The sequence below is a fragment of the Cervus canadensis genome, chromosome 26 (genome assembly GCF_019320065.1).
Source record: "Cervus canadensis isolate Bull #8, Minnesota chromosome 26, ASM1932006v1, whole genome shotgun sequence".
Classification (NCBI taxonomy): Eukaryota; Metazoa; Chordata; class Mammalia; order Artiodactyla; family Cervidae; genus Cervus; species Cervus canadensis.
This window is the reverse complement of record NC_057411.1, coordinates 34,600,556-34,620,580: the sequence shown is the minus strand read 5'-3', so window position 1 is coordinate 34,620,580 and position 20,025 is coordinate 34,600,556. Positions and strand designations below refer to the sequence as shown.

At 40.7% G+C, this 20,025-nt stretch overlaps 1 protein-coding gene across 7 annotated transcripts in view; it reads left to right on the top strand.

Annotated features, from left to right (window-relative positions):
* Nucleotides 1-9,905, top strand: part of HELQ (helicase, POLQ like) — a 41,315-nt gene extending 31,410 nt beyond the window's left edge. For 6 of the 7 annotated variants that reach the window (XM_043447686.1, XM_043447692.1, XM_043447690.1 and 3 more), the window contains 5 exons: nt 257-355; nt 3,411-3,584; nt 4,031-4,144; nt 5,283-5,417; nt 8,673-9,905. In XM_043447686.1, coding sequence (XP_043303621.1) covers nt 257-355; nt 3,411-3,584; nt 4,031-4,144; nt 5,283-5,417; nt 8,673-8,780 — 630 coding nt within the window. In that variant the 3' untranslated portion in view covers nt 8,781-9,905. The remainder of the gene's footprint in view (nt 1-256; nt 356-3,410; nt 3,585-4,030; nt 4,145-5,282; nt 5,418-8,672) is intronic. The other variant, XM_043447687.1, reaches the window with a different exon arrangement.
* Nucleotides 9,906-20,025: the final 10,120 nt, after the last annotated feature.

Genomic DNA, 20,025 nt, shown 5'->3' with positions numbered 1-20,025 from the left:
TCTAAAGTCTGTTATATTTTAATAATACATTAAAAATATTGTAAAGCTTATAAGTAAATATTGCAAGCTTGTAAGTAAATACTTGTGTTATTTGTATTACTTGTAATACAGTATTTGCAATACTTATAAGTAAAATTTGTGTTATTTTTTCATTGCTTTTATAATAATGAAAATGTGATATGACTACTAGATTTGGTTAATGGCAGACTTTTTAAAGTTACAATTTAATTTCTCTCTATATTCTTTTTCTGTGTAGTTTAACCAACTCAGTCCAGCAGAACAAAATGTCGCTGCTCTGGTTGGAGTCTCTGAGAACTTTATTGGGAAGAAAGCATCAGGTCAGGCTATTAGGAAGGTACGTACCATAGTCTTTTTTTTTTCTTTCCTAAATAGCTAAGTTCATGTAACAAAATTAATGCTGTCATCTCATCTCCTTTGTTGATTTGGTTGTTTTGGTTCACTTTTTTCATCTTTAATATAATTCCCACTTTACTATTCAAAACATCTGCAGACCAGAAATTTAGGTATTTTTTAAAAAAATAATGTTATTTCTGGGTGGTTGTGATGGCCCTTTTTTGTGTACCTTTGTATTTCTAAAATAGTCATGCACATGTAAGGCTCTTAGCATAGGAAAAGGTAAACCTTATTAACCTATTTTTCTTAGGCTATTTATTATGGTTTAAATTATAACAATTGTAAGATATTTTCACAATGTTATAGAAAAGAATCCTGAAATAAGTTCAGTTCACAGGAGAAAAGTTTTCTAGAAACTTTTTCTTAAGAATCCACTTGGCATTAGGAGTTCTAACATAAGATGAGTTTTTGGATTTTTGTTTTTGTTGGTGCTTTTCGTTGTCCCAAAGAACTACCAATGTACTTGAAGTACATAAAGCATTTTAGAAGGTTGAAGCAGAGAAGACAAGTACTCTTGTGTGATATCTTATATTTTTGCCTTTTAAAGTTAAGTCAACAAACAAGAATCAAGTGCTGAATGCGCCACTAACTGTACGAGAAGTGAAAATAATTCTCTGGCAAACATACATTCATTTCCTTAATTAACATAATTTTCTACCTCATAATAATTATGGTTTTTTTTTTCAATTTTCATTTTCTTTGGTAATCTAATCTTCATTGAAGCCTAATGATGTTACCTACCATTTCCCTGTATATCTCTTAAATTTATACTAGATATTAGTTTCATTTTGAAAAATGGAATATGTTTTACTTACATTTGAATTGAATGGTGTAGCTGTCCCCTGTATTGAGCTATCATAAAAGTATAAATGCATGGTACGTCAGTATTCCTGTTGTCAGTATTTAGATTGGGTCTTTTACCTCAGAAGTGACTATTGTTTAGACCTTCAGAATGTTGAATAAAAATATTTCTTAAACCTTTTGTTTCAAACTCTAAAATATATTTTTAAAAAATATTAATTTGGAGCTCATTACCAAGTAATAAATGTTTATAAAATCATGTTACAATAATACATCTGTTGAAACTTGAATCAGAATTTATTTTTGTTACATTTTATAAAAGTCAATAAATGTTTGTTCAATTTATAATTATTTAAAATAGTATGAGCATGACTTTATCTTAATTACAAATGAACGAGTTACTAGTTTAATACTTTAGAAGTATCTTTTTAAAAAGATTTCTAGAGAACATATTTGCTTAAAATCTACTTGATTTCTCCACATTGAAACGGACCTTTTCTTTAAACATTTCTTGTAAAAGATCTTTAAATTGGCATAAAGTGACTTATCTCGCCATGTAATATAATCATGTCATTTTTCTTGGCTTAGAAAATACATTCTAAGCAAAAATCTGCATTGACTCAATTTATAGTTAATAATGAAGGTGCACTAAAATTGGGAAATTAAAAAGTGATCTTTTCCTAGTTGTTATTCAACTATCATGCTTTTTCAGGTTAAATCTTTTAAAAGGGTGATCTAGTATCAAACATACAGAATCTGAAATTCTTACGTTCTTCAATGTGCTCATCTAAGCTCTCAAACATTCTAAGTTCTCACCTTAAACATTCTTTTACCATAGTAGAGGATATAATTTTATATTTTAAACCTCCCTTTTCTCTTTAAAGTTCATTCTTTTTTTCTCTGATTTCAAGCTTGTGTTATGCAGTTTCTGTGTTAGCTTGGTGTTAGCTATGAAATGTTTTACACAAAAAATAATCACTAGGCACCACAGGCCAAAGCAGATATACAGAATAGAAATTGTCAACTACAGGAAGCATTTCTCTTTCAGTGTTTTAACTTCTGGAAACATTAATTATTTACCATGACCAGGTCTAAGTCATAGAAGCTAGTATTTACTCTTAGTTTACAATATAAACAAGCTTATTAACATATTTATCTAAATAAACACATTTGTCTAATTTATAATCACAGTCATATATGTATATGTATATGTGTGTGTGTATATATATACACCCAATCTGTAAGTACTTCCAGGGGCTTCCCTGGTGGCTCAGTGGCTCAGACAGTAAAAGAATCTGCCTGCAATGCAGGAGACCCAGCAGGAAGATCCTCTAGAGAAGGGCATGGCAACCCACTCCAGCATTCTTGCCTGGAGAAGTCCATGGGCAGAGGAGCCTGGCGGGCTACAGTCCATGGGGTCGCAAAGAGCTGGACATGACCAAGTGACTAACACTCAACACTGTAAATACTACAGTACATGTAAAGGTTTCCCCAACTCCTTCTCTTCCCGTATTCTTTTCCTAAAGCTGCCATCACAAGTTAGCACAAACCAGGTGTCTTAAAACAACGGAACTTTATTCTGTCACAGGTCAGGAGGCCAGAAGTCTGAAATCAAGATGCTGGCAGAGTTGTTCCTTCTAGAGGCTTGAGGAAGAACCATCTTGCCTCTCTTGCGGCCTTTGATGGTGGTTAGCGATCCTTGTAGTCACCATCTCGTCAAAGTCTGCCTCCTTCTTCATCTTCACACCACCTTCTCTGTCACTCATGTCCTCTCTCTTATAAGGATATCAGTCATTGACTATTGGGCTCAAGGGCCCCCTGTATATCCAGGATGGTTTCATCTCAAGATCCTTCGCTAATTACATCTGCAGAGATTCTATTTCCAAATTAGGTCACGTTCAGAGGCACCAAGGGTTAGGAATTGAGTATATCTTTTGGGGAGGGACCGTTCAACTCACTATACTTGCTACAGAAGGAAATTTAAATTGGAAACAGTTTGACATCTCTCTTTTTTTATAGACTTGGAAAAAATAATACTTAGAACTAATCTGAAGTACATTTGTTAGGACTGAGATTTACTTCTGTAGAACCACTCTGTCCTGTGTGCAGCTTCGTTCTCATTACCTTTTGTCCAGTTTGAATGGGATGTACATTTTAAGCAGGTCCAATACATGAATTTATTTGTGTCTTTCTAGAAGGTGGACAAGAACATTGTCAACAGACTGTACCTGTCTTTCATTCTTTATACTTTGCTCAAAGAGACCAACATTTGGAGCGTGTCTGAAAAGTTTAACATGCCTCGAGGATATATACAAAGCCTTCTCTCTGGAGCTGCGGCCTTCTCCTCCTGTGTGTTACATTTCTGTGAGGTAATTCCATTACTAGATGGTACACGCTTTGCACATCTTGTTATGTTTTGATCAAGGTGAACAGAACCCTTTTTTAAAATATTTATTTTCTTATTTTAATTGGAGGATAATTACAGTATCGTGATGTTTTTCGCCGTCAGTATGAATCGGCCGTAGGTATACATGTGCTCCCTCTCTCCTGAGCTCCCCTCCCTAGCATTCTTCCTGTTGACTTATCTCTCAGTTTACACTCTCTGTCCTCGTCCTAAAACCGTTCTGTTCAAATCCCTCCGCCTCTGCCGTGTTTGCTCATAGTAACTTTGCTCAGAGTCATTGTTCACCTCTGCTTTTACGCAACTTCCAGAGGTTACCAAAGGGCGAGTCCTTTCTGAGCCCCCTGTCACACGTACTGGATTCTGAAATAACTTACGAGATTTCAGTTCTGTGTATCTCTCTGCATTCTGCAGGAGCTTGAGGAGTTCTGGGCTTACAGGGCCCTTTTGGGAGAACTCACCAAGAAGCTGACCTACTGTGTCAAGGCAGAGCTAGTCCCGCTCATGGAAGTGACTGGGGTTTTAGAGGTTAGTAACTTCTTAGCTCCCCAACTGAGATGATTTCAGCTCACAGAAAAGTCAGGTTTTACTGTTGTCTCACAGGGTAAGTGGCAACAATAGCCATATTGCTCATTTATCATGGGAATCTTTTTTTATTTGTTTTTAATAAACTGCTGCCATGGCCTCCCCGAAATCCCTGTCAATCCAGAGGCAGTCCTGATGAAAAATCACATCTGTGGATAAATGTAACAGTAGAGACAGGGTGATTCTCCCCAAGTACACCTGTGTGCCACACCCTCCTCCGCTCCAGCGAAGACTCGCCTCTGTCAGCTGAGACCGTGCTTGTTGAAGGTGCTGGTCACTCGGTGGCAGTGAGGGTCATTTACATTTTCTAAGAGAATGAGATGAAGGTTTCCTCAGCTGGTTTCTCAGCTTTCTGTTTTTGATCAACCCTTGTTTTCTGTTTATTCTGTTATTCAGTTCTTAAACCAGAGGAATTCTGCTTGGGAAAGCGTGCACACACATACACACACTCACACACACACTCCAGAGGTGCCTGTGTAGATAGTGAGAGCATTCTAGGGATACTGAACCAAAACATTTGATTGGGGATCTGAACTAATGCCCCTCGCCTAAGTGCCCTAAGGAGTTTTTTATTTCTGTTTTTTTTAATATTTAATTAATTAATTTATTTATTTTTGACTGTGTTGGGTCTTAGTTGGAGCACGGGGTATCTTCATTGTGGCATGTGGGACCTGTCACTGTGGCACATGGGCCTAGTTGCCCCACAGCATGTGGGATCCTAATTCCTTAACCAGGGATCGAATCCACGTCTTCTACACTGGAAGGTGGATTCTTAACCACTGTCCCACCAGGGAAGTCCCCAGGTTTCTCATTTCTGATTGCAGCAAACATCAATTGACCTCAGCTGCACAGAAAGCTAGCTCTCTTGCAGTCAGATTGGAGCCACCCAAATTATTTTAAAATTCTTTTAAAACACTTAAAATTCCTTCAGATTCTGATGTGTTATCTTTTCATATTTACTTTATTATCTTAGTTTATTCCTGTCTCTTGCAAGTGAATTTTTCCCTTCAGTAAAACACTTTAATTATTTTTTTCCTAATCCCCAATTCTGATCCTAATGATTTTTATAAATACTTTGCAGGGTCGAGCAAGACAGTTATACAATGCAGGTTATAAAAGTCTAACGCACTTGGCTAATGCAAATCCTGAAGTGCTGATAAGGACAATTGATCATTTATCAAGACGCCAGGCCAAGCAAATTGTTTCATCAGCCAAGGTAAGCAAACAAGGCATTTTTTAATCTTTATGATATTTTACAGAGTAGTCTCCTTGTACTTTAGACATATTAACTACAGGCACAAAGATATATATCACAATATGTGGATAAAAATAGTGCACGTGTTATGATACAAGGCTTGTTAAAAAGAGAAAAAGGATCTAAAAAATAAAGGCACTTTTAAGAGTTCACTGAAATATAAGGAACTCTGAACTCATTGAACTCTGCCTCCTACTACTCTTGTCACAGAAGTCCTTTCCTCAGCATCCCCATCATCTGGTCTTCTCACCTTTAAACACCCTCACTGACAAGAAATTTACAACCTCAAGAACTAAGTTCTATTTTTGGACTCAGTGTTACACAGAGCATCCCAGTATGATGAGGCTGCCTTAAAATGCCTCCCATGGCATCCTAGTACTGCCCTCTGCCACCCGGCTCTTCCTTTGTTCGTTTGGTGGTTTTTCACATACTTGAAAACAGCTCTTGTGGCCTCCGAAGGTTTCTCTCTTCTGTCTCTTTCACCTGGAGTCAGCAGTCTGCTTTTAGGTCATTCACTGTCCTGGTTACACTTTCCTAGGTGCCGCCCAGTTTGTTACCACCTCCTGCTCCAGGTGGGTAAATCCAGTAAGCAGCAGTTAGGGATTGTCTGAACTGCCCAGGTGGCTCAGTGGTAAAGAATTCACCTGCCAATGCAGGGGACATGGGTTCAATCCCTGGGTCGGGACCATCCCCTGGAGAAGGAAAAGGCAACCCACTCCAGTATTCTTGCCTGGAAAATCCCATGGACAGAGGAGCCTGGCGGGCTACAGTCCATGGCATCGTGTCCAAAAGTTGGACACAACAACTAAACAGCAAGGGATTATTTCCTTCTTGATCTCAACTATATTTACATCCTTGTGGTCTGAAATTGTACAGTTGTGTGTGTGTGTTCTTTAAGTTCATTGTTACACTATTGTCATATATAAATCAAACTGACTGAAAAGTAAGTTTCCAGCTTACTTTTTTGAAAGGCTCTCCCGTTGTTTGTCTGACTGTGATTGATCTTCGTGACAGCCCTCTCAGGACACTACAGCTTGTCCTAGTAGATAAGGAGTTCTTTGGGTTGATAGGGTTGAAATTGCTGGAGCACCTAGCATGGTATTCAGCCTATAGTAGATGTTTAACAAATATTTGAATAAATAAATAAATGAGATTTAAAGAAATGAAGTGATTTACCCAAGGAAACACAGATAATCAGTAAGTAGTAGAGCAAGACTATAGTATTAGATTATATATTATTAAAGATACAAAGGGGAACTTCCATGGTGATCCAGTAGTTAAAACTTGGTGTTCTGATGCAAGGGGTATGGGTTTGATCAGGCCTGGTCCAGGAGGTAAGATCCCACATGCTTCACAGCCAAAATACCGAAACATAAAACATAAGCAATATTGTAACAAATTTAATAAAGACTTTTAAAGTGACCCACATCAAAAAAAAAAAAAAAAAAAAAAAACTTTAAAAAAGATGCCAAGGGAGCTGCAGTAACAGTGGCCAAAATATTTAATAAGTGAGTTTGAATGTTAAAAGTATTAGACAAGTTCAGGCACAATAATGCTCGTAATGTTGTGCTTTATATCAAATTGGTAGAGAGAGTAGTTTTATCTTCTATGATTTTTATTGAGCTTTTTATTATTAAATGTTGTAAGAGAAATAGTGCAAGTATTTCACACCCAATATACACAAACCCAGCTGCAGTAAATACCAACATTTGGTTTCTGTTGTTTTTTAAAGAAAGGGGAAAAATCATTATTCAAGTATTCATTGACATCTATTATGTACCAGGTTTAGAAATAACTTTCTTTGTTTGTTATGCTCCTTTTGAAATTAACCATATTAGTTTTAGGAGCTTGAAGAAAAGTTTTCTTTGAAACACTGATAGTGACAGCTTATGGTAAAGGGTGCCGCCAGATTTGTGGTCTCTGAAGGAGATTTAACTCCAGGACCAAAGAAGATTCTCAGTCACTCAGAGCTTTGTGTGCAAAATTTTAAGTTGACAGAACAGAGAAAGCTTCTGACATAGACATCAGAAGTGGGTAGAAAGAGTCCCCGCCTCACTAGTTTAAGCTGGGCCTTATATACTTCTCAGCTGGCTGCTGAGAATAGATAAAAAGAATACCTCAAGGTTGTAAGAGTTCCACCGGACCCTTTCCCAAGGCATACATCCTGAGATAACTTTGGTGCAAGATTAGCCAGGGAGAATGTGTTCAGGGCAAGGTCTCTGGGCCAGATACACTGTTGCTCTGTAATCAGGGGTACAAGTCTTGAGAAACAGGTTCCCAGGCAAGATTTGTTACAATTATAATCATTTAACAAAGAGCCTAAGAAAAGCATTTCCATGAGTAAGACATTGTGCTGTACCATCATTAGTTCAGGACCTAAAGAGAGCCCAATGTATCGGGCAAGACACATCGTCGCAGGAGGCTTAAGGAAACTGAGCCAGCATGTGCACTTCCTCCTTCAGTTCAGCTTGGTTCTCTCACTCAGTCATGTCCCACCCTTTGACCCCTTGAACTGTAGCATGCCAGGCCTCCCTGTCCATCACCAACTCCTGGAGCTTGCTCAAACCCATGTCCATCAAGTCGGTGACACCATCCAACCATCTCATCCTCTGTCATCCCCTTCTCCTCCTGCCTTCAATCTTTCCCAGCATCAGGGTCTTTCCCAATGAGTCAGTTCTTCGCATCAGGTGGCCAAAGTATTGGAGCTTCAGCTTCAGCATCAGTCCTTCCAAAGAATATTCAGGACTGATCTCCTTTAGGATTGACTGGTTTGATCCCTAAAGGGCCCCAGGCTTTAACTCTCTCAATAGGTTTTTAAAAGATAGCATACTAAACTGTGAGGATTAATAAAATCTATATATAAAGGGTAACATTTTTAAGAACCAATTAAATTTTTTCAAAATTGTCTTAAATTTTATAGGTTAAAAGTTAATTTTAAGTGGCTGAGTCTTCAATAAAACAAACCTTTGAGAGTATTAAAGCTCCATTATTTTTGGTATACCAAATGCAGTGATCAGCTAAAATGGCTTTAAATGCCTCAGCTTCATTTACTATAATTGCTGTTCTTAAGTGACCATTTTTCAATCTCATTATTAGTTTTAATGTCTAGATTATGCTGATACATAAGGATTCAGGTATTGAATAGATGGTGGTAAAATGTTAGCAGTTCCCTAACAATGCACATTTTTGCTTCACATCTTGATTTTTATGTTGTAGATGCTGTTGCATGAGAAAGCAGAAGCTTTGCAAGAAGAAGTAGAAGAATTATTGAGATTGCCTTCTGATTTCCCTGGTATTGTGGCCTCTTCCACTGAAAAGGCATGAAGCTATCTGATGAGCATTTTTAAGTATGAATTATTTATTGTACATGCATTTTATTAAAGCTCTCCTATAAGTTATAAATGAAAAAAAATATATTTTAACTATATATAAAGAACTGTGGCTGATGTTTGAATGTTCCTCTCATCCATACTTACATAAATAATTATGCATTATTTCTCTGATCCAAAGTCTGGTGTCCACCACAAAATGAAATCCAAGTTTCCCAGCGTATCCCCAGCCTACCTTTACAACCAGACCTTTCATTATCCCTCTTACCCATTTCTTTCATCAAACTGGACTATTTGCAATCCCAGAATTTTCCTTGGGATTCACAAACCCACTATTTCCTATCTGCCTTATGCTATTCCCAGTGCATGGAAAATTATCTTTGAAATGTATTATATGCTTTAACTAAAAATGCTCAAATACTGTCTCCTCTATGAAACTGTCCAAGTTCAGCCTTATCGCCACCCCATCCATGGGTTCTTTCCCTCCTCTAATTTTTGTGAGCCCCTCACTCATGTCCAGGTCTTTATTAATGCTGCTAGTCTGAAATCCCCTGGAGGGCCAAGACCTGTGTTATGGTCTTTGTATGCCACATCGCACCTACACAGTTTTCTGCACAAAGTAAGGACCTCTGTGAAAAATGAGTTCTTACTCAAATTGATAATTTAAAGATTCTCTTTAACACAAAAATTTAAATATTACCTCTCTCCCTTCCCTTTTCTGATTCTTAGCTCAAATGTAGATGACTGGTTAAACTGGGAAAAGAGTAATAACTATTACTGTTTATAAGTACTGAACTGGTTTAATTAAAGCTTTCCTCGTGTGTCTGAGAGACATCCATTGGCAACTTTGCAGATAGAGCCACAGTCTAAATTCTTTGTGCCTCAACATTTTAGCTCATTGTAATATGGGCACACCTCAAAGATGGTACGGGTTCAGTTCCAGACCACCACAAAAAAGTGATTGTTGCAATAAAGCAAGTCATATGAATTTTTTGGCTTCCCAATGCATATAAAGTTATGTTTACACTATACCAGAATCTATTGTGTGCAATAGCATTGTGCCTAAAAGAAAACAACATATATCTTAATAAAAAATATTGTTGAAAGATTCTGACCGTCATCTGAGCCTTTGCTGAGTTGTAACCTTTTTGCGACAGTAACATCAAAGGTCACATTAACAAATGTGAGAATACTGACAGAGTTTGAAACATTGCTAGACCTACCGAAATGTGCCACAGAGATACCAAGTGAGCAGGTGCTGCTGGGGAAGTGATGCCGATGAAACTAGAGTAGTTTGACCAAGGTCACGTACTGTTGATACTTGTTGCAAAGCAGGGACTTCAGACCTGGGCGATCTCAATCTGATGTCTGTACATGCATGCTCAGTCATGTCAACTCTTTGCGACCCCACAGACTGTAGCCCACTAGGCTCCTCCGTCCATGGGGTTTCCCAGGCAAGAATACTGGAGTGGATGGCCATTTCCTCCTCCAGGGGATCTTCCTGACCGAGGGATCAAACCTGCATCTCCTGCATTGGCAGACAGGTTGTTTACCACTGAGCCACCTGGGACGCCAAAGTCTGTGCACTTAACCATTAGACAGTCTGGCCTTGGTAGAATATTCCCCGTTTTGTCCTTCCTGAGTGTCCCTTTCACCTGACCTTGATTTTGTCTCCAGCATGACATCACATCGCCACATCTCATGCCCTCATGTGAGGTACAGAACAGCGTCCTAATGCCCTGGTGGAGTCCAGGGCTGCACTGAATGTATTCCATTTGTTGCAGCTAAAAAAGTCGTAAGAGAACAGCTGGCCGCCTGCTGGCTTGCTTGGGCTCAGCCATGAGGTGTCCACAGTCCACTGGTCCACAGTCGAGTCTTCAGTGTTTTAAAACCTAGACACCCCAGCTCTATTAGTTTGCCCAAGTGAATAAGGCTATAAGTAAGCCCTGACTCTTGGCTAATCAATTTATGAGGCTGATATATAATTCATTTTATTAATTTATTAAGATTAGAGGCAGCAGGTTGGAGGGATACCTTTTCAGAAACTAGAAAACCTGTGCCTGCAGTTTGGGACCATCTGCCCCGCCCCCAGTGTGTCAGTAAGGCGAGCCAACTGAACGTGTACCAGGGGCAGTGACGGGTGATCAGCCCTAAAAGATGTTAAAATACAAGGACATTGACAGTTCCGCTCTAGAGAAGAGACGTAGATTAGTGGGAACACAGCAGAGAATAAAAATAGATTCAAAGACATTTAAGAATTTAATGTGTAATAAACATGCTTTTTCAGTTTTGATTGATAGAAACCCAGGTACATCTAGCTTAAACAAAAAAGAAAATAGAGTGGCCACATTCTTAAACCATGACAGCAATAACACTGGTCTCGGAGCAGCTGGAACCAGAAACTAGCGTCTCAGGGCTTGCCACCTCTTCTTTGTCAGGCAACCCTGGACCGACTGACTCAATGGCTTCAAGATGAAAGCAGAAAGAGCTCTCTGCTGCCATCCCAGGTGGAGAAATCCCTGAAGAGATTCTCATTGGTCTAGTTGGTCCTTTGCCCACCTCTGAGGCCAAGATCTAGAGTTTTTGCTTTGTGTTAGTTTTTTCAGAAGTTGGAGGGAAGGAGTGGTGGGCAAAGAAGTACAGGGAACACTTAAGTCACAGTGGAGAAGATGCATCACTCCAAGCATGTCATTCAAACAATGGCTGCATCATGTTTTAGGAAAATATTCAGCTGAATTTCAACCTGTATTCTTAAACCAACTTAAGTTTTAGGTAAAATGAAAAGAATTGAATGTAGACTTTTTGGTGGTGTCATCTGACTTCTCTGAAGCATCAAGAAATGTACCTGTAGTTCCCTTGTATTGAGATTCCACACATTAAAATTTTAGCAATTCCAGTGTTGCTGTCCAGTTTTCCTTTTTGGATTTTTTTTTTCAAACTATGAGCAAGATTGCCCATTTCTAGAGTGCTTAACTTTACTAAGACCTTTCTTATGTCCTAGGTTTTTTGGATTTGCATTATGAGCTTAAACAAGCACCACCAAAAGAAAAAACAATTTTTTTTTCTATTGGGTACATCAATTTTCTGATCCAGTTTAAGCATTTCAAATGCAGCTATCCTCTCAACAAATATCCAAACTGCTATTTTTTTCAGGAAGGACTAAGAATCACTACAGCTTTTGGATTCCATACCAATATGACAAAAAGTAGCACAAGGACATGTAAGCATTGTTATACTTAGTTTTCTTCGACAATTTCTAGTAATTTAGAATCATACTGATAAATTTGCATTTTCTTTTATTACTGTCAATGATAAATAATAAGGATGACAATAAATCACCATTTATTGAGGGCTTACCCTGTGTCAACAATATGTTAAGTATTTTGTATGCGTAGAGATTCCTAATTGAGGAATCTGAGGTACATTTTCGTTTTCTACCCTATGTTACAAATGAAGAAAGTGTGGCTTGCCCAGGATCACTCCATTGATAAGGAACAGAGCCTAGGTCACAGCTGGATTATACTGGTAATTCTTCCCTTGTGTTTATTCGCATGGGAATGGCAACCCTCTTACCTGGAGAATTCTATGGACAGCGGAGCCTGGTGGGCTACAGTCTATGGGGTTGCGAAGAGTTGGACACGACTGAATGACTAACACACACACACACAAATTCGCATTTCAGGCTACCCTATGTGTGTTTGGAGAGGAGTTGATCAAGATGGCAGACAGCATATATAATAGGCCTTCCTCCTGCCTAAAATGCTATGACGTGGTGACAAATACGATGTGATAAATTAGCATGCTTCATTTATAAAACAGTCTTTTGATCTCTCTCTTCCATAAGTGGTTGCCCAAGTGATATGTGGTCACTTGGAGTACTTGAAGATATGATAATTCTCTTTCAGGAGAGCATATGTATGTAATGTATCAAAATTTTGCTATTAGAATTAACACTGCCACTCGAGAGGAAATGAATGATTTTGCTCTAGCTGAACCAAATGTATTAGATGATTAAACCTCCCCCAAAGGAGATTTATGCACAGACAGGGTTCCTTCTTTGTAGAGGTTAACTATGGTAAATACCTACCATTTTTATTAATTGCATCTTCTCCAGTGAAAAGATTTTTTATTTATCCCTTCAACAACTTAAGTAAAATGTAGAAGTTCTATCCCTACTCGACTAAAACAAAACAATAGCAAAAAAGATCCGATTATCACAGAGATTGGAAGTTTGCATCCCTAATTTCTGAGGGGTTTTATGAGCCATGTATTCCATGATATTTCCCCTAAGTTTGTTTTCTGTCTTCAAAGAGGCATAAAGTGTGTTATTATAATAAAGAGATATGCATAAAGCTAGGGAAATGTAGGCTGCCAGCAATGTAAGTATAAAGAACCAGCCATTATATTGCTGTGTGCTAAATCAGCGTCTTTTATAATGTAATATTACTGTATGATCACACACAAAGTTGGAAAAAATCTACTCACTCTACATGAAGTACAGTAACACTAGTTTAATTCTGTGTAAATTTGTAAGTACTTTGAGAGTCTACTGCCCATTCTAGAAATGATGAAGGAATTCAGCATTTTGCTGAAATTCATCAGAGTCATTCAAAATCTCAACAAAGGGAGGGAGGATCGGGAAGGGGAATACGTGTAAATCCATGGCTGATTCATGTCAATGTATAACAAAACCCACTACAATATTGTAAAGTAATTAGCCTCCAACTAATAAAAATAAATGAAAAAAAAATCTCAACGAAAACATTTACATGCATTTTACTGAATACTGTCGATATGCTTAGCCTGATGATAGTTACAGGTGGAAAACGAGAGGGGGAATATCTGATTCCTGTTTCTTTTAGGAGCAGTAGAGCATCAGTGGCTTCCCAGGTGGTGCTAGTAGGAAAGAACCCACTCGCCAATGCAGGAGATGTAAGAGACGGGGCTTCAATCTCTGAGTCAGGGAGATCCCCAGAGTAGGAAATGGCAACAACCCATTCCAGTATTTTCACCTGGAGAATCCCATGGACATAGGACCCTGGCGGGCTACCGTCCATAGGGTAGCAAAGAGTTGGACACAAGTGAAGTGACTTAGAATAAGCACATGAACTGTGAGCCACGGCTGGTATGACAGTAACATAATGAAGCACTACATAACAAAGAGAAATGCTTACAAGGCGCTAGAGACAGAGAAGTGGGAGGCGGTGTCTTTGAGGGAGAACTGGTGAAAGAGGTCAGCCACAGACTGAAAGCGAACAGAACAGAGGGCACGGGGCAGAGAGGGGAGAGGAGACATGAATGGCGACAGGAGGGTTGCCTTCTAGCTGAGCTGTTCGAAGGGAAAGCTGCAAGCCACACCATCCGAATATTTGCGCTTTTGAAGCAGTAACTAGAAACCACAAAACAGCAGCAGGTGACCTGTGCCGAGCCATCGCTACGTGCTCACCTGGATCACCTTGTGATCAATGAAAAGCCCTGGTGAGACCTTACCTGACAGGTGGACACGTGTGACCGTGAGCCATATGGAGATCAAGTTCACAGCCTTGCCTTGTTGGCACTGTGATCTGTCTGTCCAGTCCTTGCTCCCTAGGGCAGAAATAAAATGTACGTCTGAGCTTTGTCAAAGATAAGCTAGACACTAGGTAAAGTGGTAAGGATAGAATTTATTCAGTACTAACTGCAGAGTGACTACGCTGAAGCCTTTGTGTGGATCACAACAAACTGTGGAAAATTCTTTATTGGGAATACCAGACTTGCCTTACCTGCGTCCTGAGAAACATATGCAGGTCAAGAAGCAGCAGTTAGAACTGGACATGGAACAGCGGACTGGTTCAAAATTGGAAAAGGAGTACATCAAGGCTGTATATTGTCACCTTGCTTATATAATTTATATGCAAAGCACATTTGCAAAATGCTGGGCTGGACGAATCGCAAACTGGAATCAAGATTCCCGGGAGAAATATCAACAACCTCAGATATGTGGATGATATGACTCTAATGGCAGAAAGTGAAGAAGAAATAAAGAGCTTCTTGATGAGGATAAAAGAGGAAAGTGAAAAAGCTGGCTTAAAACTCAACATTAAAAAAACTAAGGTCATGACATCTGGTCACATTACTTCACGACAACTAGGGGAAAAGGTGGAAGCAATGACAGATTTTATTTTCTTAGGCTCCAAAATCACTACGGGTGGTGACTGCAGCCATGAAATTAAAAGACATTTTTCCTTGGAAGAAAAGCTATGGCAAGCCTAGACAGCATATTAAAAAGCAGAGATATCGTTTTACCAACAAAGATCAGTACAGTCAAAGCTATGGTTTTTCCAGTAGCCACGTATGGATGTGAGAGTTGGACCATAAAGAAGGCTGAGTGCCAAAGAATTGATGCTTTTGAACTGTGGTGTTGAAGACTTCTTAAGAGTCCCTTGGACAGAAGGAGATCAAACCAGTCAATCCTAAAGAAAATCAGTCCTGAATCTTCACTGGAAGGACTGATGTTGAAGCTGAAGCTCCAATACTTTGGCCACCTGATGCAAAGAGCCAACTCATTGGAAAAGACCCTGATGGTGGGAAAGCTGAAGGTGAGATGAGAAGGGGATGACAGAGGATGAGATGGTTGAATGGCATCACCGACTCAATGGACATGAGTTTGAGCAAACTCCGGGAGATAGTGCTGCAGTCCATGGGGTCGCAAAGAGTCAGACATGACTTAGCAGCTGAACAACAACAAGCGCAGAGGCAATGGGCATTTTTATAGGAGCACAGGGCAGCAGTGGGGAATGAGCGGGCACTCCAGCAGAGCCTCTGTTTATTCACTGATGCTTATCCAGAGGAGAAGCAAGCTCCTAGTATCTTTACGACAGGAGGTAGTGGTGCAAGATAGAGCAAGCCACGCACAGCCTCCTAAAGTAAATGCTCAGACAGGGATGAGAGTGTTCAGGGGCCTATCTGTCTATTACCAGGTCTAAGTTGGAACAAACAGTAGTCCTCCTGGTGGTTTTCTCAGGCTGACTGAGAAAAAGGGAGACTGGGGTCATCCTAGGTGGCAGCCTTGAGCTACAAGGCTCTATGTTAGTGTCTATCAAACCTTTTAGAGGAGGCTTGGGAGGGAGGGGGTGGAATCAATTATGCTGAGAGTCTGCAGTTTTTCTAGGCCAGAGTTAAGGGCTGGTCAAAAAGAGGGCTCAGATGAGTCCATCTAAAATTTGGTCAAGAAGAGAATCTGTCACTTTCTAGAATTAGTTCAACACGCACCACTTGGCTCACTTTAAAACATGCCATCACTGGGACTTCCCTGGTGGTCCAGTGGTTAAGACTCTGCTTCCACTGCAGGGGTTGTGGGTTTGATCCCCAACTGGGGAATTGAAATCCCACATGCTGCACAGCCAAAAAATTAAAAAATAAAATTCAAAACAGCATGCCATCACTAAGGTTGATATTTGGTTTCCTTCCATCTATGTTATGAAACCTAGGCCTTGGTCTTTAATTTTAGTTCTTTTTCTCAGCATGGTCACAGAGGAGTAGGAAGGGGGTTTCGCAGGAGTTATTCCAGTTCTTCACAAAGCTCGTAAGTTCACCTCTCAAGACTCCTGCAGCAGGAGGAAGCCTTCAGAAACTGGAACAACCTTGAAAAGCTCCCTCTGTCCATCACTTGTGCCTGAGCAGGTGCAGTCCAGAGTGACCTCAAGGGGGCATGGACTTTTATAGGCAACAGGCTGCACGTTAGTTGTTCCAGCCTGTGCAGACACACTGACTCAAAATGAAATGTTACTGATGGTGGTGTCTGTTCCTCTGCTGGGGAAACTAAAATGCAGAGAAACGAGGCTCTATCAGCTGTCAGTAATTGGGTCACGCCTTCCCTGGCGCCCTGGCCTCCTAGATTTATGCCAGCACCTATTATCATTAATACGCCAAAAAGACTTGCCTTTGCCAAGAAGTTGGCTGGAGGAACATGTGTTCTCACTGGAGAGGCTAAAAGTCCTTGAGAGAAGCACAAAAGGAAGGCACAAGTCCACATGTAGAAAAAGATGAGTGTGGTATGATGCTTCACCAAATGGTCCCACGTGCAGATCAAGCTCGGCTGTGGCTGCGTCTGCCCTTCTCTTACCAAGGGCAGTGTTTACTTCCGGTGGAAACTGACTAGGAGGTGCCCTTCTTGCTGTTGTTTCCCTCGAGAAGAGCAGATCCTAGCAGATGCTGCTGAAACAGCTTTCTTGTCAATTCAACAGAGAGAAAACGTCTTTCCCATTATTTATTCCAAATGCATGATTGGCATGTTCCTGATTCACAGTGGCTAGTGGTTTCTTTCACACACAGTGACCGACTGACTGGGTCTTATGTCTGTAGAGGCTGCCAGGCAGGCTAGGGTCTAGGTGTCTGTTTTGCCAAAAGCTTTACTTTTGTTTTAGGTTCAAAGGATTTGTTACCAAAAGAAACCACTCAATACACACATAAACAATTTCAATTTTTCTAGAAGGTTCACAGTTCAGTTCAGTTGCTCAGTCGTGTCCGACTCTTTGCGACCCCATGGACTGCAGCACGCCAGGCTTCCCTGTCCATCACTAACTCCCAGAGCTTGCTCAAACTCCTGTCCATCAAGTCGGCGATGCCATCCAACCATCTCATCCTCTATCATCCCCTTCTCCTTCTGCCCTCAATCCTTCCCAGCATCAGGGTCTTTTCCAATGAGTCAGTTCTTCGCATCATGTGGCCAAAGTATTTGTCTAGAAGATTATTTGACTTAAATTTCAATATACAATCTTTAAAAGAAAAGAAATGGAAACAATAGAGAGGAGCATCGTACGTACCTGCGTGCTCCTGCCTGACTCTTTGCGACCCCATGGACTGTAGCCCACCAGGCTCCTCTGTCCATGGGATTTTTCGGGAGGAATACTGGAGCAGGTCCTTCTCCACGGGAATCTTTCCCACCAGGGAGAGAACCCACTGTCTCTTGCATCTCCTGCATTGGCAGGCAGATTCTTTGCCACTAGCGCCACCTGTAGATCACCAAATTGGGCCACACTACATTCAGACTGGGACAGCACTGCTAAATCCCTGGTTAACAGCAATCTGGAGTCCCAACTGGGAAAGGGTCGTGGGCAGCACATCCACCCTACAGAGGAGGCTTCAAATTGCAGTTTCTGGGGCTCTCTCTTGTAATCCCAGGCTGCAAACCGATTTCATCATCAGTTTGCATGAAAAATGCAGCCCTGGTTTTCCTTTCACCTTTTTGCACCTTTGTTTGATCTTGTAAGCAGCCACAGGATTTTGTCAAACCCAAGGAGCTGGTCAGACTCCCCAGGACGCAAGAATTCCAAGACTTGCTCCCTTTCTTGTATAAAGTACCACCTTACTAGCTGTGCTTGCAGCCAGGAATGGAAACCTCCAGTGTTCAGGCAGCTCGGAGGCCTGCTCTCCTGCTTCTGAAGCCCGAACAAGACCTCCTCCATTTTAATTTCCCCAACAGCATCCCGTCCTACATTTCCACTCCTCCGCAGGGAACTTTGGTGATCTCTGTTGAATGAGAAGCTTGACTTCAACTCCTGAAAACTGGTGCCCTGGCTGGTCTCTGCTGGAATTGTACAGGAAACTGTTCCATAGGGACTTCAAATTGCTTGGAAGAGAATGAGCTCCATTCTTTGTTTTTCTGGGGCCACTTGTCACATCCATATTGTGAGTTAAGAGACTTTCAAGTGCTTTTCTGGTGTTCTGTTTAAGCACTGAAGTTTGCTGTTGCTTACTTGCTGTTGTTCGGTTGCCAAGTCGTGTCTGGCTCTTTTTGATGCAATGGACTGCAGCACACCAGGCTTCTCTGTCCCTCACCATTTCCCAGAGTTTGCCCAAGTTCATGTCCATTGAATCGGTGATGCCATCCAACTTTCTCATCCTCTGTCACCCTCTTCTCCTTCTGCTTCTGCCTTCAATCTATCCCAGCATCAGGGTCTTTTCCTATGAGTCAGCTGTTTGCATCAAGTGGTCAAAGTATTAGAGCTTCAGCTTCAACATAAAATCATAGTTTTCATGCATGTGGCTGTTGGGGGCGTGGTAGAGGTATCTCAAAAAAAAAAAAAACAAACAGCAAAACAGGAAGTGACTGGCAAAGTGACAGTGAGCTGTTTGGCCATAGTGTCTGTCCATAACTATGAGTAAAGAAGACAGAGAGAAAGGACAGATGGAATCCAATGGACAAAGAAGGAATAAACAGGCCCAGCTTTCAACACCAGAACATTGCTGAAATTGTTCCTCTAATCTTACTGTGGAAACCAGAAGGGCCTCGGTTTAAGATACAGGTCAATCACAGCATCTGGTACCTGCTGAAGTTGCTTTATGCAACCTGTACTTTCTATTGAGGGCCAGCTGGGCACTGCAGAAGATGGAAAGGTGAATCTGATAGGTCCTGGTCCTTAGGAAACATAGAACTTAGTAGCAGAGAGAAGGCATCTTTATGAACTATAACTATAACAAGAGTGAATAAGGAGAGGAACTTCAGAGCAGCTGTAGAAGCACAATGATGAGGTAGATTAGAGGAGGATTTTATTTTTTTTTCCATTTATTTTTATTCGATGGAGGCTAATTACGTTACAATATTGTAGTGGTTTTTGCCATACATTGACATGAATCAGCCATGGATTTACATGTGTTCCCCATCCCGATCCCCACTCCCGCCTCCCTCTCCGTCCCATCCCTCTGGCTCTTCCCAGTGCACCAGCCCTGAGCACCCATCTCATGCATCCAACCTGAGCTGGTGATCTGAGGAGGATGTTAAGACCACGATCCCTTCCATCTCCACCTCCCTGATCTATTTGGGAGAAGAGGAAAGAGTGAAGAATCTGAGTGCTGTGTGCCACTTGCTTGCTGAATTCCCAGTCACAGCTGTGATGACTTACATGAACAAAGGATTCAGAAGATGGCTTCAGGCATGGCTAGATCCAGGAATCAAATTTTCTCCACAAGACACTGTCTCTGTTTACTGTAATTCTGCTTCCCCCAGAATTGCCTCCATTCTCAGTCAGCCTTATCCTCACAGCTGGGAAAAAGAATTCCTCTTTCATGTTTTTCATGGTGGTTAGAAGGATGAACGACTGACCAGTCCTTAGATACAAGACAACCCCTAAAGCTACAATGATTTGGGTCATAACCCGCCTCTCTCGATTGATTGAGAAAGACAATCAAGGTGTTTATTTAAAAAAAAAAAAAAAGGAAGCTGGATGGTGGGCTAGCAGAGAGATGTCTTCCACTAGGAA